Source organism: Hippopotamus amphibius, chromosome 6, assembly GCF_030028045.1.
Source record: "Hippopotamus amphibius kiboko isolate mHipAmp2 chromosome 6, mHipAmp2.hap2, whole genome shotgun sequence".
Lineage (NCBI taxonomy): Eukaryota > Metazoa > Chordata > Mammalia > Artiodactyla > Hippopotamidae > Hippopotamus > Hippopotamus amphibius.
In genome coordinates, this window is record NC_080191.1 from 39,974,171 (window position 1) to 39,997,525 (window position 23,355).

The following is a 23,355-nucleotide window of genomic DNA, read 5'->3' on the forward strand; positions in this document are numbered from 1 at the left end:
TGAGTGAATGAGGTCATTTCACCGTATATGAAAATAACTCTGAAATGGAAGACAATGTGCAAAAACACCATAAATGCTATGTTTCTTCTGTGTGCATGCTCTCTATGGGAAAAGAAGAATCAAACAAACCAGAGCATCATACTACCCAAACCAAAAAGGTTTCCATGCATTTAGAAAGGAGTGCAATACAGTCCAACAGTGTATCAGCCATGACAGTCTGAGTAGGTGTGATCTCATGATGCAGAACAAACAGTACATCTTCATCTTGTGTATGGAGTGCCTAGCTCAGTACCCAGCACACAGCGGGCATCAAAGAAAGACCTTTATGAATGAATGAAATGCCTCACATCTGAAAAATCAGAAGAGATGTTTCATGTTATTACTTGGGAGTCCTTTTTAGTGTGTTTTGGGGAAAATAGTGCCCATGTAAACATGGGAGGCACATTTCTGAGGTGACCAGCTATAGTGGAGAAGGTACAGGAATGTATTTAGGCAAGGCACTGTACAGGAAAGCTCTGATGAGATGTGTGGTTCTACTCTATGAGACATCATCAAAAATCACTCACAGCTTAGCATGTAGGAATTTCTCATAATTTGGGAGGCATTCTTTTAGGGGAAGATCATATCTTCATGCTTGCTTTCATATTCATTATGAAGTCCACGAACATTTATTCAGCATCTCTTGTGAGCAGAGCTGATAGCCTATTGATAAACATCTAGTGTGTACCTAACACTATAAGACTGCAAAAAGAAGGGGAACACTGTAAATATAAGGTCTCTCTCCTGATGATTATTTTTGCAATTATTAGAGATAATATCTCGCATTTGTGTATGACTTAGACTCTTAAAAGCATCTCCCCAAAACATGTTCTATCGTCTTTATACCATCTACCTTGTGGGGCAGGACGACTGCTGGTTTCCTGGTTCTCTCTGTGAGGAAACAGAGGTGCAGTAGAGTCTAAGTAACGGCATTCCCCTGGGAAAGAATGGAGACTAGAGTCCAGGCCTTCCACACATGCCCTTCTTCCTGCCAGACCAGTTGGACTTCTAAAAGAGAACTCTTAAAGCGGCTTCATGAGTTTACTTTTTGCTAAATACAGTGTTCGAAGGAGGGGCGACCTTGCTGACACTGAGAGCTTTAACGCTTGTGTGAGTGCAAGCCAAATCCACTCGGCTAGATCCAGATCCCGTCTGCCATGTGCCTGCCTGCAGCGGCTGAAAGCAGAAGGGCCCACCCTGCGGCGTGACTGCATTTTGAGCTGCGGGCAAACTGCTAGAGTTAATAGTGGTGGTGGCTTGAGCCGGAGGCATCCGACAAGCAGCTCTCTAAACTCTGACACTCAGTTTAATGCAAACTGAGCAAGCGCCATAGTCGTTCAAGAAGTCACTACATCCTCGGTACAGAAGAGGCCACTATTTCACAGGCTTTTATCTGGTTCACTTTTCTTCTCGCTACTGTCACTGCAGCCTGCCCTCTAAGTCGAGTTTCTTTGCAGAAAGGAGATGGAGACACCTTAAGAAAAACAAAAAAACCCTTCCCTCCTTCTTTCTCCCTTTTGGCTCATTCTTGGATGGTACCTCCTTCTCCAGGGAAGGTGAGGCTAGTTGCAGCCGTTCAAGAGGCAGGTCAGAGGGAACCATCTGCCTTCCCCGCCCCTCCCCAAGATGTGCTCAGCAGCTCTTCCTCCAGCATGCTGATTATAATTGCACCTGGAGTCGGGTTCCAATATAAATGTCATTCAGATTAGCTTAGCTCGTCTATCCAAGAATTCTTGTAAGAACCCAGGAAGAAGAGCTGCTGAAACTGCCAGCCTGTGAATCCAGACATGCCAAGGAGTCTAAATAAATCAAGTAACATCTCATTTGGGATACTGAGCTTGTGGCAAGCCACAATGTGTGGAATGTACTCCACATGCCTGAAATTTGGTTACAATAGGTTTCGTTTAACATGGGTTCTCAAGAGTGCCCTAGACAGTCTTCATTTTGATGTTTTTGTATTTAGGCAATATTTCCGCCGGTGTCCCCAAAGCTCTACCCCACTTTGAGGTGATACTAATTGAATTGCAAAATCCAGAGTTTTCTGAAATTAAGCATCACATAATGGGAAAGGATTGAAACCATTTTTGTCTATTATTTTGCTTAAAGCTAAATTTGCACAAGAGCAGCTCAGCTTTAGAAGATGTTTTCCTAGAAGAGCGTTCCCATCATCGAAAGCCAAACTGTTTACGAGATTAGCTTAAGAAGGACATGTTCCTCCTCTGCATAAATTCATAGATGGGGTGTGAATTTAGAAGTGAAACCTAGTCAACCTTCATATCTTCTGTTACAACTTAATAATTCACTATTTTCTATTATAATGGGGTTTTAAAGGTATCATATATCTACAAGACTGTGTTTTTGTTTTTACACTATAATAGAAAATATGAAAGAGTTTTGGTACCAATCTTTTTGGTTTAAAAGGGAATAAAACTGTAGTTTAATTTTTATTCACTTATAAACATTTCTACCCACACTCTATATGAGATCTTAACATCAATTTATGTTTACTTTGGATCAAAAAATACACACTACAAACACTGCTGAAGATCCTTGTGTACCGAGCTAGCTGTTCCCCCTCTCCTTGAGAAAGTACTGTTCTGACTTTAGAAATTATCATTTCCATGAGTGTACTATATGCTACTGCATACTTATGAATTCAGAAGCAGTGCATAATATGCATTTACCAATTTTTAAATGCCATGTAACTATACAACAATATGCATGGTTTTGTGACTTTTTTCCTCTAAGGTTATATTCTTTATTTGTATTAATATACGTAGCTCTAGCCCATTCATGATAAATACTGTGTAGTATTCTGTTGTATTTATGTAAACCCAATAACCTATGCATTCTTTTCTAGATAAACCTTTAAATTGTTTCTAATTGTTTACTCTTACATACAAACAATGTTAGGGAATAATATTTTGGGGAGTTGAAACAGAAAAGAGAAAGTTGAGTGCATGGTGTTTGCTGTATCAGAGCAAATGACCTCAGTACCTCAGCATTTATCTTGTAACACAAGTATTAATAACAGCATTTTAAAGTGTCAGAGAGTGTGCATCAATAAAAGCATTTTATGACACTAAAGGTCTAGAATATCTCAATTAAAATTGATAGCTGTGAGTTATAAAATCAGAAACTATCTTGTTGCTGCTGTTGGCTTTGCTGCTTCCTGGGTGCTGTTACCTCAGCCAGCTGCCCTGGGAATAGCCTCTTCTGACACGCTGGCCATGTAAGGGTGGCAGTACTTGCCTGCGGTGTTTCCTTGATACCGTGGCCTCCCTCTACCCACCTTGCCCACTGACGGATTGTCCCCATCCTAGCAGAGAGATGTGTCTTCTTCAGATGGCATTCCTGATCCCTGCTCAACCTTTTTTGGGGGGTAAGGATGGGCTTGGAGTGGGGAGGTTGGGATGAGGATGAGAAAGGGAGCTGTTACAAGGCAGGAGGTCTCCAGGAGTGGTAAAGTGACTGGAGGGTTTGCAGTGAGGCTGTCAGAGAAGAGAAAGAGGAAGGACAAGGGCAGGAGAGAGGAACTGGAGAGAAATCTAGGAGGGATGAACTAAGCTGTAGAATATTTACACAGAGTACTCCAGAAAATTATTCCAGTATTTTAAAATGGCACCAGTAGCTAGAAGAACAGGAAACTGAAAACCGGTTCTGCAACCATTAATGGTATAAACACATTTTCAACTTTATTAGATACTGCAATATTTCTTTCCAAATGTGCTGTAACAATTTACATTTCTGCCAGAAGCATGAGACTTACCCATTTTACCACACTCTAGCCAACATTTGACCTTATCTGATTTTGTAGTATTTGCCAGTCTGATGGGTTTGATACAGTATTTCATTGCTGTTTAAAGTTGCAGTTCTCTGATTGGTAGGAGAGTAATTCAGTGCCTAGCCAGTGTGCTTTTTATAATTTGTATAATTTTTGAAATGAGATTTATGAAGCAAAAGCTGAAAATTAAAATCAGCTTCTTTTGTGACAGTGACTATACACTTGTGGGGTATACAGAAAACTTTCCTTAAAGGTATTTATTTGTTTATACTGAAATATAGTTGATTTACAAGTTGTACTGGTTTCAGGTGTACAGCAAAGTGATTCCATTTTAAATAAATATATTCTTTTTAGATTCTTTTCTATTATTATAAGATAATTGAGTATAGTTCCCTGTGCTATATGGTAGGTCCCTGTTGGTTATCTATTTTATATATAACAATGTGTATATTTTAATCCCAAACTACTAATTTATGCCCCACCCTTTTCCCTTTGGTAACCATAAATTTGTTTTCTATGCCTGTGAGTCTATTTCCGTTTTGTAAATAAGTTCATTTGTATCATTTTTTTAGATTCTGCATATAAGCAGTATCATATGATACTTGTCTTTCTCTGTCTCACTTCACTTTCCATGATAATCTCTAGGTCCATCCATATTGCCTCAAATGGCATTGTTTCATTCTTTTTTAAAGCAGACTAGTATTCCATTGTGTGTATATGTAATATATGTGTGTGTGTATGTACCACATTTTCTTTATCTATTCATCTGCTGATGGACATTTAGGTTGCTTCCATTGTCTTGGCTATTGTAAATAGTGCTTTTATGAACATTGGGATACATCTATCTTTTTGAATTATGGTTTTCTCTGGATATATGCCCAGGAGCAGGATTGCTGAATCATATGGTAATTCTATTTTTACTTTTTTAAGGAACCTCCATACTCCTAAGAGGTATTTAAACTAAATGTATAAAATCAAACTCTGTATACTTAGCATAAAATTGAATATATATACATATTTTTTAAGTAAAGATGGTCTTGACATAAAAGGGAAAGATTCATTGAGATAGCTACTGAATATTTTAATATTGCTGTATGGCTACAGATATATTGTTAAAAAGTTAAAAGGAGAATTGAGAAAAAAATTAACCTATAACCCACACATAAAGATACATGTGATTTTTATTATCTAAAAACAGCTTTACTGAGGTATATTTAACATGCATATTTAAAGTGTACAATTTGATGATTTGACATATGTACATGCCAGTGAAGCCATCACCACAATTATCCAGCAATTTATCCATCACCCCAAAAGTTTGCTCCTGCCTCTTAATAATTTTTCCTACCTCCCTTCCACTTCTCCCGCCATCATCTTCCAGCAACCACAGATCTCCTTTCTATGTATTTTCACTTTCTTCCATGCTGTGAGCAACTATCAGTGGATCATTCCTTTGTATTGCTGTGTTCTGTTGGTTGGCAATACCACTGTTTGGCAGTCCACTTCCTGATGACCAATTATTGAATTAATTGATCTTTTTTAGAGAAAAAATATATCCATAAATTTTCTCGTAAGTAAACCATTGAACATGAAATAATGCCCGTTATTAATCAGAACCTGGGACAGTATCTGACACGTATAGGAGTTCGGTAATTATGTGGTGAGAGAACTAGGTGTCTGTTGGCAAATCAAAAGGCTAATCAGGAAAATAAAGCAGGCAAACCTAAGTAAATGAGCATCGGGCAGTTGAACTGAACTAAAATCAGAAATATTGTTCCTTTACCCCAAGGTCAGGAGGTCCTGCACTGCTTACTTGGAAATCTTTCCTTCAAAGCGGCACGTCAACTCTCTTTCACTGAAAACAATCTTGGCAACTTCGTTCCTCTTTTGTTCCATCCTTCTCCCAGCCAGTGAGTTCAAAGCCTGAGTGATCTCTGAAATTTCCCTCTCTTCACCTCTAATTAGTTTCCGGGTTTTGGTAACCCAGTGTCTTACGTGACCGTCATCCCATAGCCCCAATCATGCTTTAGTCTCTTCCCACCTCCTGCCTCAGCAGGCCAATAGTCTCTCATCTTGGCCCCCCACCCCGTGACTCCAGTTTTCCCCTCTCTAATTCAGCCTCTACGTGATCATCATGTATTTTTCTAAAATGTAATTTTGACCACAAGGCAATGTTGCTCCCAGCTCGCCGTTTGCTCCTCCCTGCCAGTGGCCGACAGCCAGCCTTCCTCATCGCAGACGTGGAGGAGTTCTTGCTCTTCACCCCCTGCTTCCTAATCTCTAGGATGCAGAAATATTTCACTACTTGCTGGTGTCTCAACACACCAGACAGTTTCGTATCTCCATGCCTTTGAAGAAACCTGTTTTTCCATCTTCTGAACTCCCTCACCAGCTTTGACCAGGGGTACTCACTCAGAACTCAGCCTTGAAGTCTTCTTTTATCTCTGCACACACATGCACTTGCATTTACACAAAACCCAGCAAAGGTAATCACTTCTCATCTCTGTTGCCCATGTCCACAGCACTGGCCTTGTGCTCTGCTGTCGTTGCATCTTCCTTACTAGACTGTCACCACAGTCACAGATTGTGGAGGCCATGGCTTTTTCTCTTTTGATCCTAGTAACAGGTAGAATGGCAGCTACCTAGCAGGTGCTCAGTAAATATGTTGGCTACTCGAGAAATATGAATGACTCAAATTGTGGTGCTCAGGACATATGAATAAATGAATGTCTCACTTAAATGTCTGATCATTAAGTTGTAATTTTCCAGCCAAAATATGCTGAATGCCTTTCACTTGTTTTCAATCCTGTCATCACCACCTTAGCCGAATCCATTTAACTTCCTGCCTGAATTGTTGCATCAATGTCCAAACCAGTCTATGTCAATAACTTCTCCCTCTTTTCTAAACCGTACTAATGCAGATTAACTAGGCTAAGCTCCTACAATGACTGCTTTAATTAATTACAGTACCCCGCCCCTGTCAGATTCCACTGCCTGGCTTTCAAAAGCTCTAGCTATGCTAGTAATCAAACTTTTTTCTCTTCTCCAAAACACATTCTTCATTTTAGTTGGCCTATTCTTTACACTTCCCCATGCTAAGCTGTGTTCATTCCAGCTGTGTTCAGGGTTCAAGCTTATCCTTTCACCAGAATACCCTCTCTTCTCGCCTCCATATATCTGAATTCTACTAATAACCTATGTCTTGTTGAAGTTGCACCTATGTGGCTCAACCACATCTCCTATGGACGCCTTTGGTATTTCTGATCTATAGCACCCAGAATCTAACTGCATTGTAGTCAGTCTTATAAATAGGTGAAATAACCCACTGCAACATTTCAAAGTGAATTATGGCTGCAATATATGGGGGTGTATATTCTTCTCCCCTACCCTACTCTAGAGCATAAGCTCCACAAAAGCAGAGAATTTGTTTTGTTCATAAAGGAAAACCTGGGCACTGGAGTACAAATATTTGTCAAATAATAAATAAAGGATGAGCTTATCTACTACATGTGGGGATTCAAATAATCCTTTCTTCAGAAGGAGAACTTGGAAGGAAATATGAACAAATTTGAGTGATCTCTGAATTTTAAAGAATGTGATACTTTGGAGATAATTTCTTAAGTGGAATCACAAGCCCGGCAAAGCATTGTACTCATTTATCTAAAACGTAGTATGTAAATTCTGAATTGTAGAGCATCTTCTGAAAAGTAGTGATTTCTGTACCTGACAGTGTCACTTAGTCAATCATGTGTTTTCTGGAATTCTTGTACATTAATATAAGATGAAAGATCAAGATGAATGATCAAGATCATTCTAGGTCTAGATAGAGCATAAAAAATGATACGGGGATATTTTAGCTCAGAGTAAATAGATGCACATTCTTGGATTCAGAGTAGAATGATGATACTTATATTTCACCGTGGCTAAGGTCATCTACCAGCTCTTTCTTAAATTATGCAGTTGTTAAAAGAAGAAAATCATAACTCACTCTTTCAAAGCTCTTAACCCAGAATCTGACATGTAGTACATATTTGTTAAATATTTGAACTTAAGCCACTGAGAACCTTGTTTTTTCCTGAGGGATAGGGAGAGGGGAAGGGAATTTAAGAAGGGAATTGACATGGTTATAGCTGTATTTGAGAAACATAATTCTGATGATTGTCTCGAGGATGATTTGGAGAAAAGATAGAAACACCAGGAAGCTATTTGTTCATTCATCAAGGTATGGTCGGAGCCCCTACTACAGAGCGTTTAAGGATGAGTGAACAGCTAAGATTCTGTATGATACATATAGCCTGTAGCAAAGATTCGGTGGAGAATTATGAAAACCTAATTTAAGTACTGCTAAGACTGGAAAGGAGTGAATATTTTGGAGTCTGTGCAGAAGCACTGAGAGTATCTGGTGAACTTGATAAAGACCGAAGGCTTGAGGATATCACCTAGGGTTCTGATTTGAGCGACCAGTTTACTATCACAGTTAGAGATAAGAGCATGAATAGATGTGAAAGGGATGATGATGAATTTCGCTGTGGACATGTAATATTAAAAGAGTTTGTGAGAGGTCCCAGTGGAGATGACCTGTATAGCGTTGTAGGTAAGATCTGGTACTTAGAAGAGATTTGAGGGCTCAGGAGGGAGGGATTTTGAACTGATTAACAAAAAATAGTTGCTGAAGACATAAATATGTGTGGAAATTCCCCAGAAGGATGTTTACCTGAGTGACATGAAATGAGGGCTGAGGCTGCAAGATTATGGACGTTAAAAAGTTAAGAGGACAAGAATGACCCACAAAGAAGTCTGAAAATTGATGGCCAGGTGTGACGTCAAGAAACCAGGAAAGAGTAGTTGTATCACTTCAAGTGCAGGTAATAGAGAAGCTGACTCATGGAGCTTTAAACAATAAGGTGATTTATTGGTTCACATAACTGGAATTCCAGAGGTAGAATGGCCTCTGAGTGGTTGATCCAGGAGCTCAGTAACTTCATGGAGAAATCACTTTCCTTTGTCTCCTTTTGCTCTGCCCTCCAGGGTTTTGCATTAGCTGGAAGGCTATTTCTCCACTGGAGATAAAATGACTGGGGGTAGAAATCAACACTTTATGTTCCCTCATTCATATCCCGCTGAGATTTAGTTCAGATCTGGAAGCACTCCTAGAAGTGTGAAGAGCAACTTGCTCACAAGTCTCCAGCAAAGTATTCCTTTGGTCCCGTTGGCACAAATATGGTTACCTTAGGAATCCTGAAACATTCATTAAGTGGGAAGAGGAATTAGGCTGCCATCTCCTGGAACTGAGGGTAGACTTAACTTTCCCTGAGGCACTGAGCTTTGTTGGTGGAAATGAACACCTGAACAAAGATTAAGATTCTTTTAGGTAAAAGGAAATGAATTAAAAATGGTGAACCCATAGCTAGACATCAGGACCACAACAGAGGCATTAGATAAGCCTAGGAGGAAGGAATTTTGAGGAGAGGTCATTAACAATGTGAAATGCCCAAGAGGGGCCAAACTAAAAGTTAAAGAAAAAAACCAAATAGCCCATTAAATTAGTAATTAGGAGGAGATGACTCTAGATAGACTCTGGAAACTGATTGAAGCAGAGAGAAGATGACTATGAGGTGAGAAAGAAAATACGAAGCATTGACTCCAGTTTGAAGATTTTGGGTTTTGAAAGGAGTAATGATTATATAGCAACTAGAGGGGGAAAATAGTAAGAGGAGTGCTTTTTCACAACCATCTGTTATTGTTTCAAAGTCTGGTCCATGGCTCCCTATTAGGTTCTGTTGAGGCTCTTCCAGTGACCAGTTGTACAAACTTAGTCAACTTGTTGAGTCCTCTTGAGTTCCCATCACTTTAAAGGCAGAAAAACAAAGCTATGTGTTTCTTGTTTTGTTTTTGCTTTTAATCTCACAGAGTTGTTAAATTTCATAAATATTTTAAAGAAGAAACTATTTTTAATTTTAGGTGTCTGCGTATATGTGTGTTTAGGTGAGATATTAAATGCTATACTCTACCGAGGCTTCAAAAAATATTTGGGGACTATAAATAGAACAGTTTTACTTTCAGCCTCATTGCTTGCTGCTGTGGTCTGAATATCTGTGTCTCCTCAAAATTCATATGTTGAAATCCTAACCCCTAAAGATGATAGTGTTGAGATGGGCCTTTGAGAGGTGCTTAGATCATGAGGGTGGAGCCCTCATAGATGGGATTAGTGCCCTTATAAAAGAGGCTCCAGAGAGTTCCTTTGCCACTTCCACCATGGGAAGACGCAGTGGGAGAGTACAAAACATGAACTAGGAAGAGGGCCCTCACTGGGGAGCTCAGCCCTGCTGGCACCTTGATCTTGGACTTTCTAGCATCCAGACTGTAGCAATAATTTCTGTAGCTTATAAGCTACCCAGCCTGTGGTATTTTGTTATAGCAGCCTGAACATACTAAGATACTTGATCTTAAGCTAAAATTTGGATTTTGCATAGAGTAAGAAAATGTTTAATTTCAGGTAAAACTATATTTTTACTAAAAATATAGAAAGCACAGTACCTGGTTATGTGCTAGGCACTCATTAAATAATTATTCTTGAAATTTAAAGATGAAAAAATACTAGAGATTCTGTCAATCAAATTGTAAAATTCTTTATATTTGAATCATATTGTTTATCAGAGAGTTGATTCTAACAAACAATAAAACTATGCCACAGAAAACTAGTGCTATTGAGGTGTGTGATCAAGTGTAGGTAACTAGGACTAACTAGGTCAGTCAGTTGAAATTAGTGGAAAATCTGTTCACACATTCAACAACTATTAATTGAACACTTATGTGTCAGGCACAGTTCTAGGCACTATAGATACAGCCATGAACAAAAACTCCTCTCTGCTCATGAGCATACATTCTAGAGGGAGAGACAATTAACTAAGAAATGAATATATACTATGTCAAGGGAGATAATTGCCTTAAAGTACAATAAAGCAGTATGAATTGTACAATTATAGTATAAATTGGATAGGGGGTAATTATTGGGTGGGGCTGTTGCTGTTTTATAAGGAGGGCAGAGAAAGGCTTTCTGAATTAGGGGGTGTCTGAGCAGAGGAACAGGACAAGGAGGATGGCTGGGGGAACTGTGGTCCAAGGAAAGGGAACATCAAGTGCAAAGGCCCTGTTCTAGGAGCTTGTTGTGTATGTTTGAAGATGAGCAGGTCAGAGCTGGGGAGATGGGGTGCCATGGGCTGGAGGAGCTCCATGAGTGAGGGAATCACTTGGGAGCCAAGATCAGGGGGATGGAGCATTGGTATATCACATAAGGAAGGGACCTGAGAGGCCAGGTGGGGAACTGGGGAGTTTCTCTAGGAGCAATGGGAAGGCAATTGACGGTTTTGAGCAGAAGATGAACTTGGTTTGAGTTGGTTATTGCAAAGCTCCACTCTAACTACCATGGGGAGAAAAGCCTATCCTAGGGCAAGTGTGAAACTGAGAGATAAAAACAAATGCAGCTTTCTTTTTTCCTTTTAAATACAGAATAAAAATGAAGCCATCCACCTAGGAAATTTTCCCAAGTAATGGCACAGATAGATCTACTCTAATAAATAGATACTTTTGGTTTATAATTATTAATGCAGTAACTATTCATACAAAAGTAATCCAGCAGACACTAGTCAACCTTACTTAGGTATTTGGTGAACCTTGCTTTGTAGCAGTTGCAATAAGAAGTACACCCTCACCTTTTAGCCCTGACAAATTACAACAGATTTTTGAGTTAGGGCGTTAAAAAGTAATGACATTATGCCATCTTATCATAAAGAAAAAATTACGTTGTAAGTATTTTTATCAAGCTTTTAGGAACTGCTCAGTGCTTTAAATTAAGAACATTGTGTGTTCCCCTTCAGTGTTCATGGCTGGAACACATCTAACTTTATGCAATATTTAAAAACCTTTTTGGCAGTGAGATTCATGGGACAGTGATCTCAAAGCTTCTCTCATCCTACATTTTATAGGCTACACAGCAACTGATTTCAGGATTTAGGGGCAGCTATCTGTATTTTCTAGGCAGAATTTATGGAATGATTTCGCTTTGGAAAACAGGAGAAAAGTTAAGATTGCACGTGAACCTCACAAAACACCACTCAATTTGCCTGATATTTTTTGCCAAGATTTTTGTCTTGAGGGCCGACCATAGGGCATTATTCCAAACCCCCAGCTTTTGCAAACCACCCATCATCTCCTAAGGGACCTTAACAGATGAAGCATTGAATTCTCTGCACTCAGTGTTACCTCCCACCTGGGAAAAAGACAGCCCTGTAATTGAATCCCATCATACGCTTTGTCATCTCTCCTGCCTGTCCCTCTGGTGCTACAGCAAATTAAAAGATCTCTAAGGCTCAGCCTGCCTTCCAGCTGCCAGCCCCTGGTAGACATGAGGGAGCCAGAAGAGACCAGGTGGAACAGTTTTGAGTTGCACTAAACACACAGCACAAGGAGGTTGGCCGTAACTTCCCAATGAATATTTATACCAGCCCCATTTCTCATCTTGCTCTTTGGCATGGATCAGAGTGCTGAGCTTCTGCTGATTTCAAGTGCCCTGCATTGTGTTTGGACCTGCTCCGTGAAGTATTACGTCAGATGAGCAATGGGCCCCAGGTTCCTATCACTAAGATGGCTGGTTGACTTTTTTTTTAATGGAGACGCTCATGTTATGGGGTCATAAGGATGGGGCAGTGGGGGAGTTCCCTGATGTCTCCTGGCATTGCTGGCTGTTCTGTGAATCACACACAGCCTCAACCACTGTTTCCTGTGGAGCGGAACTTGAATTGCTTGTATTAAGAGCCACGTGGCGCGTGGGTCGGTATGTGGGTGTATTACTGCACTTTCTTCATCATTTTCTTAGAGGTTTTATTTTTGTTTGCTAAGGTCAGGCACTTATCACAGGGCTCCTGCCTCACATTTCACATTCTGATCCCCCGTGGCAGGTGCTAACTTCCTTGTGTTCAAAGTGAATGGGTTGAGTAACCTCATAAAGATACAGAATGTCTTGGCATAGAAAGGGAGAGAGTACAGAATGCCTGTCTGTGGAAGACTCGCAGTGTTATTTCGAGAGCCTTGTAAACCTGAGAAGATATTTGGAAAACCATCTACACACACACCCATTAACTTTTTCTAGGTCGTAGATGATAGACTTAGATTCCTGTTCCTAATTCCCAATCCATATTGTTATCTAATAAAGCCCACGCCGTATGTGTATTTTAGCATCAGATTTCTAAAGAGAAATCATTTTTTCATTGTTTCATTGTGTGACACAATAAACTTTAAATCAGTAATATAAATGAACTTATTTACAAAACAGAAACAGACATAGAAAACAGACTTATGGTTACCAAAGGGGAAAGGTGGGGGGAAAGATAAAGTAGGAATTTGGGAGTAACATATACACACTACTGCGTATAAAATAGATAAACAATAAGGACCTACTACTGTATAGCACAGGGAACTATACTCAATATTTTGTAATAACCTGAAAAAGAATATATGTGTGTGTGTGTGTGTATATATATGTGTGAATCATTTTGCTGTGTGCCTGAAACTAACACAACATTGTAAATCAATTATACTTCAATAAAAATTTAAAAAATTAAAATAAAATAATGTTATAAATTGTTCTCAGAAAAATAAAACTACCTTGTTAGGTAATTAGCTGTAAATAATTAGAAAGAGGGCTGTGATCATGAGAATCCAGTATAAGTTCACTAAGCAAAAGCCATGCCAGAATAGCCTGACAGCAATACCCGAAAAGAGGAACAAAGGCATGCATTGTACTGAGTACATACGGGATTCAACAACGTGTGTCTCAAAGACTCTTGATATATTTATGAGGAAAATATAGAAAAATGGAGGCTGAAAGATAGTACTGCTATTAGCTCAGGAACCATTTCCCAGTGATATAAATCTAGAGATATAACTCTAGTGCCCTCTTTAAGACCTGTCCTTGACATTGCCTATTCAGCATATTTATTGTGATTTGGCAATAAGTGCATACTAGGAAAGTTTATGGATGTCATGGCATAGGGAAAGAATACTTTGAACAGCAGAATCAGAATCTGACAGGACAAGATAAAACAATGGACTCAATCCAACGAGATAGCATTTAAGAGGAACACATAAAAAGTTGTTCACTTAGGTTCCAAGTGCCAACTGCATGTGTCATGGCTGAGAGAAAACAGGGCTCTAAAGCGTCACATGGGGTTTGGTTGGCTGGGTTTCAGCGTATGTTCATACCATTAAGTGTCTGATGGCACAGCTAACGTACTCTTCAGGCTATACTGATGGGTCCAGGGTAATCGTAATCATTGTAATATTCCTGCCATGTTTTGCACCTATAAAGGCTCTGAGTTGAGACATTCCTCTTTGATGTTTAAAAGGCAGTTATGGGGAAGAAAGTTTAGACTTGCCGCATGTCAGTGGGTTAAATTTCTTGCAGGACCAAAGTTGCATGGGAACCAGGTATGGAAGACTTTCTGATAATAAGAGTGAGCTGAAAATGAAATGGGCTGCCTCTTAAGAAGATGATATTCTTGCAGGTTTTCAAACAGACAAATCAGGCCCTTATTGCCAGCATTGCAGAAGTGACTGTAGTCATAGCTAACAGTCATGAAAATACACTCTATGCCAAATTCTCTGATACTCCGGTGGGTATCAACTCCATTTTTGAACCTAAAGTCTGTTGACTGGTAAATGATAGAGATGGAGTTTAAAACCCAGGTTTCAGCCTATAGTACAAGCCCTTAACATAGCACTCACAGTCTTGTGCATAAAATGGTATTTTTGCGTTCGAGGACATTGAATGTCCCTCAAGACCCTGAAATTCCATCATTTTCATGGGGAGCTATCTTTATTGTGTACATTATACTAATGCTTTGCTCTTTTCAACATTCTAGCATTGAAAAACCCTCATTCATTCATCCAGTAAAATGTTTGATCCTATTGGTAGAGTTTCTTCCTTAGGAAAAAAATCTGTATATATCTTAGTATAATTAATGGTATTAGTTGTTTTTATTGTGGCCAGATGGCTTTATTCTTCTGCTTGCTGGAGGGAAATAATTTCCTGCTTCATTAACCATGGTTTGTAACTGATCTAACAGAAACTTGAGTCCTGTACTGTTCAAATAACGGTTGGAGAATTCATTGGGCTTTTTTTCCCTTTGTTTTTAAAGTAAAGGGGGGTGGGAGCCTGTGAAAACCTAAATTTAGAGAAATGCTTTAGAGATACATTTTAAAAACATTTACTCACATTTCTTGGGTGGAGAGACCATGTTTTATCTGAATAATCTGTTAGAGTCATAGTGAAAAAAGGGCCAGAGCTGCAGGACTCAAGTCTAGAGCTGTAAGGAAGCCCTGGAAAGGAAGGACTATCAGAGTGTCCAGAGAACAGTGTGTCCATGGCTTTACTTGCTGTTACTCTAGGGCCTGAGGTCACTCTGGCAGACGGGTCACTTGCACTGCAAGCATTCAGGCTGGCCTCAGGGACAGGCATGAGGTCACTGGCAAATTGCAAGAATAGCTCCCATTATTCATGGCCCACTTCCCTGATCCTTATTGATAGGGGTCTTCTTCCTCCAGCATTTCCTTTTCTCTGCAGCAGAGCCCAGTACTGACAATGTCTGCTGAAATAGGTTAGGGAGGGCCTCCTTCTGGGACTGTCTGGCCACCTGATCAGTGACATAGACACCATGCAGCAGAGAGCATCCACACCTCACAGCCTAACTGCCAGGGGAGAAACTGGCTCAGGGCTGCGGCTGGAACAAGGGTTTCTTGGCTCTAATCTGAAATGTGTTGGTTTAAGATGGCTGGATATGCTTTTTCCAGGAAGTGGGAATTGGTACCCAGAAGTGACATGCCCATGACTTTCACCTGATCTAAGCTGACCAAATGGCTTTATTATATTTTTTCTTGCACAGCGGTTTTCTGTATCCTTGCAGAGCATCTTCCTCCCCATCCCCTTGCACATGCATACCTGCACGTATGCGCACATACACACACACCCCTCACTCATCTGGGAGATCTAACATTGCACATGCAGACATGAAACCTTCCATACTCATTGACATCAGACTGCTAATCCCCGTCTCCCTCCACCTATCTGCTCTCCTGCTATCCTCCAGGCTCTCAGAAGATACTTTCTGGATTCCTAGAAATGTCCCTGGAACTTACTGGATGCTCAAGCAGTGTTTGATGAACTGGAGTACACTTGGCTCCAAGTAATTCACATCACTTCATCAGCATTTTTCCTATTCATCCTTAGCACTCACTAAGTACCCTGCACAATTCTAAGTGTAGAGGAAAAAAGCAATGAATAGAAAATAATCCCTGCCCTAATGTAACCTACACTCTCATTATTTAAGTAGAAGCTGGTTTTGTTATTCCAATTTTTCAGCTAAGGAGAATGAAAAGGCTTATATTACATAAAAAAGGAAGTTATGAGCAAAACAAATACTTGAACTCTTGCCCTTAAATACATTCTAATAATCAAAATGAAAATTGACTAGTTAGGCAGACTCTGGGAGCGTGGGACACAGAGCTCTGTATACATATGGTCCACTTTATGCAAAGAGAAAAGCTGGTATGAGAGTGAATGCCTTTGAAAGTCTAGGATGTTTTTGCATTTCTTGGGTGATGAAGAATTGATGGAATCTCAGCCTGTAAATAAACAGGCTATGACTCACTACCAGGCTCTGTGCAGAAGGAATCATGGTTTCTGAGTTACAGTAGACTGTAAATGCACAATTATAAAGCATGCTCTTCCTAGTGTTTGAAGAGGATATTTAAGTCTGCCAGAAATAAATTCCACCTATGCTACAGAAGAATGCAGTTAAGAACCAAGAAAACAGCTGCATGTGACCTACAAGTCTTTTTTCTTTTCTTTCTTTTTTTTTTTTACAAAGTTTTTGTGTTTATAGATAAGTTTATTATTTTTATTTTCCAGAAAGATGCTAGTATTCACATGGCTTTATGACATGGATTGAAAATGCCATCTTGGAAGATAAAAAGGGGCACCTTTATACATATAATTACATTCTTTTAAAATTTCTTTTCCGTTGTGGTTTATCACAGTATATTGAATATAGTTCTCTGTGCTATTAGAAAAAGGGGTCACCTTTAAATATGGTAATGTAGATTTGGTAGAGTAGATGCTTATGTTGAATTTAGTATTTTTTGAAAACCATTCAAAATGTTTTATTGCAAGAATATGCGTTCCTAATTGTGATTTCACAATGTGAAAAAATTAAAGTTACTTTTAAAAATGGGAAACATATCATGTGACAGAAAGAACTGGGGCTCTGGCATCAAATAGACTTAAGTTCAAATTTTGGTGCTGCTACTTTCAACCTATGAGGTCTTGGGCCTCTTTGAGTCTCAATGTCTTTATCTATAAAATATAGAAAATAATATGCACATCAATGTGTTAATGTAAAGATTAACAGAGAGGATATAATTGAAGTACCAAGTATAGGCTGTGTCTTACAATATGTACTCAGTAAAAACTGGCAGCTGTCAATCATTTTCTGCTGTTGAACTCTAAGGTAAATTTTATATTTTATATACCACATTTTGCATGAACTGGATTTAAAAAGAACCTGAAGCTGAACATACAAAAGAAAGTACAGGAATATTCTTACTGTATAGTTTATAGCAACAATGCATGCCTATTCTCTACAGGCTCTATTAACTGTAAGAAATATCAACCCATTAAAATGAATTCAAGCAAAGGGCACTTACTGTAAAGATTCAGATAATTGCATTTTGGTTTCCTGGAAACTGGAATGTAAGGTACAAAGGCTATTTTTGTTTTGTTTGGCAGGAGCGACATATTCCTGCTCCTTTCTGTGGTGTGGGCTCCATCCATTCATTCCTGACTGATTTTCCTTGTTCCTCATGTTGCATGCAGTTCACAGTGGCTGTGAGCCCCCACACCTTGCCGCTTCTGTGCTGCCACTGACCAGATGCTTCTCCTAGAACCCCTTCTTTGAATTCACCAAAACCCAGCTAACAATTTTTGAGAAAATTTTTTACTCTTTTAAGTTCACACTATTAACAGTAACAATACTCCCTGCCCCACTGCCTGGGAAAACTCACCTCTATAATCTCCCATCAACCCATCTTGGGTTCAGTAATCCTGTGGCACAGGCAACCTGTGTGCCGACAACCGCTGCTAACATCAATCCTCCAACTGATTTTTTTCATGTCTCCCAAACTCAGCAACCCTTGATCGCTCCTCATTGCCTACAGGTCAAGAATAAACTCCTTGGGACTTCCCTGGTGGTCCAGTGGTTAAGACTCCGTGCTTCCACTTCAGGGGGCGTGGGTTCGATACCTGGTCAGGGAACTAAGAACCCACGTGCAGCGTGGCATGGCCAAAAATAAAAGAAAAAAAGGAATACACTTCTCAAGTTCAACACATCTTACTTTAACAGCACATTCCCCCCGGCACCCTAAAATGAACTTAGTGTGATAAAACCTCTCTGGCCAAAGGTTTTTGTCTTGCTTTGGCCTCTGTTCCTAAGTGCTCACCTCTGAGGGCCCCACCTACCTCCTAACTCTTATGGAGCTTCTTACCCTCTGCACAGCATTTATCCCAATCACTTATGGAATTTCTGTATATGCCCTCAGGCATAACTTAGTAGTGGACACATGGTAAAGCTGGAAAAACCTATTTATATGTCTCTCAACCCCCACACCCTTCTGACCAGTGGGAAGGAACACAGCTCTCAATGTCCTTCTCCAGGATGTGCCCTAGGGCTCTGTCTGGACACTTAATGTACTGTCATTTCTATGCACAGGATCTGCTTTCTCATTTTGATCATAAATTTCTCGAGGGTAGGACCATGGGTTCTCCACTCAGCAATCCTAACACCTGTGACAGTACTTTGCATGTAATAAGCAATCATTCATTTGTGTGTTCAATTAAATTAAAAATATTTATGTTGGGTGTGTTTGGTAGGAGAAAATAAAATCAGGAGCATTCGTTGTTTACTATAATTAAGCCCGTTATCAGGAGTATGCTACTGATAATACTTTTGGGGGTTCCTATTATTCTCCTCTCCTCTGTGTCTTTTTTACCTGGTTGCTGTAAAGCTTTCTCTTTTGACTGTAATGTGCAGAAAGTTTGGTTTTCTTTTTCTTTTTCTCATTTATTGTGTTTTAAGGCTTTATGGGTTGCTGTTTGTTATCAAATTTGGTCATTATTTATTCTGAAATTATTCTGTCTCATTCCCTTTCTTGCTTTCTAATAATATTCCACAGGTTACTTATACTTGATTCAATATTTTTCCCCATTTTTTTTGTCTGTCTGCTTCAGTTTGGATAATTTCTATTGGCCCAGTTTCAGATTTACTGGGGTTTTTTTTTTTTGTTTTTTTTTCAGTGCCTTAAAGTCCATCCAAAGACTATCTTTTTATTTAATATATTATAATTTTCATTCTAGAACTTCACTTGGTTCTTTTTTGGAGCTTTCATTTCTTTTCTGTATGCAATACATAGACATAATAAATACATGTTATGTTCGTAATTATATGTATATATAAAATATATGTGACATATATATATGCCATATATGTAAATATCTATATATGGCATATTTGTATGTGTGTGTGTGTATATATATATATATATATATATATATATATATACCCTTAGTGTGTGTATCTTTTCCTGTAAATTGTTTCACATATATACAATAGTTTTTAAATCCTTGTCTGCTAATTCCAAAGCCTGAGTCATCTATAGGTCTGCTTCTATTTCCTATATTTTCTCTCTACTATGGGTCATATATTCCTGCTTCTTGTTGTGATTCAAGAAATTATTCCGAACATTATGTACAAAATATTTATAGTATTCTGAAAATTATGTTTTTAGTTTTATGAAGATTATATATGAAAACTCAGTAGAGACTGAAGCATAGTAATTGTTTTATTTCCCAAAAAGTCCAAGTCCTTTGCTCTGTCTGGCAGTGAAAGTGAGGGCCTGAGCAATGAGATTCCCTTGCTCAGGACTATGAGTTGAGCTGGAGCAGGACTATGAATAGACCAGCTTCCAATCTCCTGAACAACCACTGTTTGATACTTCAGTGTTTGAACTAGAGAGGCATTGACTGAAGTTTCATATATTTTTGGTTCATGTTTTTATTTAGTATTGGCAAGGCCCTTGTACCTGTAACTTTGATAAATTCATCCATTGGTTCTAATAGGGTTTTTTTTTTTCATGGATTTCTCAGAATTTTTACATAAACTTATGTTATCTGTGAATTAACAGTTTTTCTTTGTAAGCTTTACCCCTTTTATTTATCCATTTTTGTTTTCTCCCACTGGCTGAGGGCCAGTAAAATGTTGTGTTGAGGTGGGAAAAAGAGATGTCCTTGCCTTGGTTCTGATCTAAGTGAGAAGTAATTCAATATTTCATCATTAAACATGATGTACAATGTAGATTTTTCAAGAATGATCTTTATCATATGGGAGGGAAATGCTTTTTTCCTAGTTTGCTAGGAGTTGTATCATGAACGCATAATGAATATTGTCAAATGATTTTTGCACCCATTGAAAGTATATTCTGTTAATACATTGAATTACATTTATTGATTTTCAAGTGTTAGCTCAACTTGAATTCTTGGGATAAAACACAATCTGGTCATCATATATTACCCTTTTTATTGCTGGATTTTATTTGATAATATTTTTTAAAATATTGTTTCATCTATGTTCATGAGAAATACAGATCCATAATTTTCTTTTCTTGGCATTTCCTTTGGCAGATTTTGGATCAGGGTAATTCTGATCTCGTATAATTGAAAAGTGTTACCTCCTATTTTTTTCTAAAATAATTTTTAAAAGATTGATGTTATTTTTTCTTAAATGTTTGCTAGCATTCACTAATGAAACTATATGGCCATGGAGTTTTTGTTTTTTTCTCCAAGTGTTTAATTATGAATTCAATGTCTTTAGTATAGGACAGTTTTTAAAAGTTGTTGTCAGCTTTTATAGTTTGTGTCTTTTAAGACAGTCTGATTTTGTCTAAGTTTTTGAATTATTTGGCATAATGTTGTTTATAATATTCTCTTATTATCCTTTTTAGTATCTTTAGTATCTCTAATGATCTTCTTCTGGATTTTTAAATTGTCTCTATTGTTCATAGATTTTCTGTTTCAGCAATTTCTGCTTTTTATTGTTTCTTTTCTTCTTCTTACTTTGGGTTCAATTGCTGTTTTTTCCCACTGGTTTCTTAAGGTGGAAACTTAGATCACAGATTTTAAACCCTGCTCCTTTCTTATGTAACCATTTAAAGTTATAAATTTCTCACTAACCACTGCTTTATTTGCATACCACAAATTTTGATTTGATTTTTCCCAAGACTTTATTTTTTAGTGCCATTTAACATTTACAGCAAAATTGAGAGGTAGGTACAGAGATTTTCCATCTGCTTCCTGCCCCACACATGCATCACCTCCCCTATTATTAGCATCATTCACTGTAGTGGTGCATTTGTTACCAAGGATGAACCTACATTGTACATAGTTTACCTTAGGGTTAACTCTTGGTATTGTACATTCAGTGGGTTTGGATAATGCATAATGACATATATCTTTCATTATGATATCATAAAGAGTATTTTCACTGTCCTAAAAATTCTCTGTGTTCTGCGTATTCATCTCTGCCCCAATCCCACCCCTGGCAACTATTGTTTATGCTGTTGTTGTTATATATGTTACTTTTATCCTATATCATAAGTTGCACAGTTCACTGTCTTTCATGAATTAAGAGAAAAATAAGATAATCTTTTGTATTTACCTAAATCTACATTTCTGTCACTCTTCATTCCTTCCTGTAGATGCCAGTTTTTGCCTGGTTATTACAAACAACAAATTAGGAGGCTTAACTATCATGGAAGCTTTACTTAGTTATTAATTTTTAATGGACTGGCACATTCACCTAGTTAACCAAAAAGTCTTAGCTATGGGTTTCAAATCCTATTATTGTGCGATCACATGCATGCTCAGTAGAATGATATATGTAGTTTATTAAGAAATCATTGCTGAAATTTCAACTTTGTCTCTCTTATTTCCTGCTCTAACAGGTCTATGGAAATGCAGGACCTAGCAAGTCCTCATCCTCTTGTTGGAGGTGGTGATAATCCTGGTAGCTCCAAACTGGAGAAAGCTAATCTCAGTAGCACGTCAGTCACCACAAATGGAACAGGAGGTAAGTGTGCAACCTGAAAACACCCAGAATCACATTTCAGTGTTTGTTGTAATTATACATGTTAGGGATCTGCTAATAAATAAATAGCTCATTAACAATAACATCAGAGCATTATATCCAAGTAATATTTATTTAATGGATTATTTATTGTTCTGTTGATTTTCTTGAAATTTTTGCTCTTCCTCTATAACTGGAAACATTCAGAAAGAATAGATAGCCCTGAGCAACATTTTGAAGGCTTTTAGCAAGGCTTTCTTTTTGTATTTGCCCTTGGAAATATTTTTAAAAATGTAGAAAATATGGCCAAAGGATTTACACTCTGATCTTACCCCAAAGAAGAAGAAGAAGAAATTATTCTAGTGTTTGGTTTTATTTTGGATTTTAAGAGAAAGGCTACTTCAAAATTGTTCTTAAACATATTTTTGGGAATAGAAAAATGTCCATATCTGCTGCATTTTCTTTTCAAAGAGAGAAATACCTAACATACAGTTAAAATAGGAATTGAATTTTTCTCCAGACATTTTCTCATGTGATTAGCTCATGATTATGCCACAGCATATGGCAATAATAGTAACTATTTCAAATATTCTGCTCTAGTGTATTTATAAAACGCTTTTAACCTGTCAGAAAATGTGATCTGATTTTTGCATCAGAATATGTATATATAGAAAGCCTATACATATATATGCACATGTATACACATATATAAGCTACATAAAATTTAATTTAAAAAATTACAATTGTTTTGAAGTTTTATAGATTTAGTTGTTTTCATCAGTGAGTGAAAAATTATTTGAAAACTGTTTTGATTTATTAGCTATTTGTATTATTAGTTATCAGCATTTGCCACATCATATTTTCTTTTAAAATTTTCAATAACTATTTATGAAATTGATACACCTCTTTCCACTTACTTTAGAATAACTGTGAAATCTAAAATTTTCTTTGTAAAGTTGTGTGGATTGCAACTTGCCTGTATTTAATAATGTTTTACACAAAACCCTTTGTAAATTAACATTTTCCTTGTTTATAGTGTTTATCTGTCTCTAAACATGCATCTATAATTTCAGCTAATTAATTATAGGATTGCAAATTTATAAGATTGTTTAGTGATAACTCGTGGAGTAAGAACATTTATATTTAAACCTTAACTTGGATGCAAATAATAAGATTAAAAAAAAAAAAAACCCGTGCACTCTGAAGTCAGACCTTGAAAGTCACTAGTCATCATGTATATATATTTAACTGAACTAAAAAACAGACCTGATAAACTAAAATGTCAAAGTCATGCCATGTAGTTAT

The 23,355-nt window shown here is 37.9% G+C and overlaps 1 protein-coding gene across 16 annotated transcripts in view; it reads left to right on the plus strand.

The window, feature by feature from the left end:
- EYA4 (EYA transcriptional coactivator and phosphatase 4) overlaps window positions 1–23,355 on the plus strand; it is a 299,421-nt gene that overhangs the window by 206,819 nt on the left and 69,247 nt on the right. For all 16 annotated transcript variants that reach the window (XM_057739427.1, XM_057739428.1, XM_057739426.1 and 13 more), the window contains exon 4: window positions 21,929–22,053. In XM_057739427.1, coding sequence (XP_057595410.1) covers window positions 21,929–22,053 — 125 coding nt within the window. The remainder of the gene's footprint in view (window positions 1–21,928; window positions 22,054–23,355) is intronic.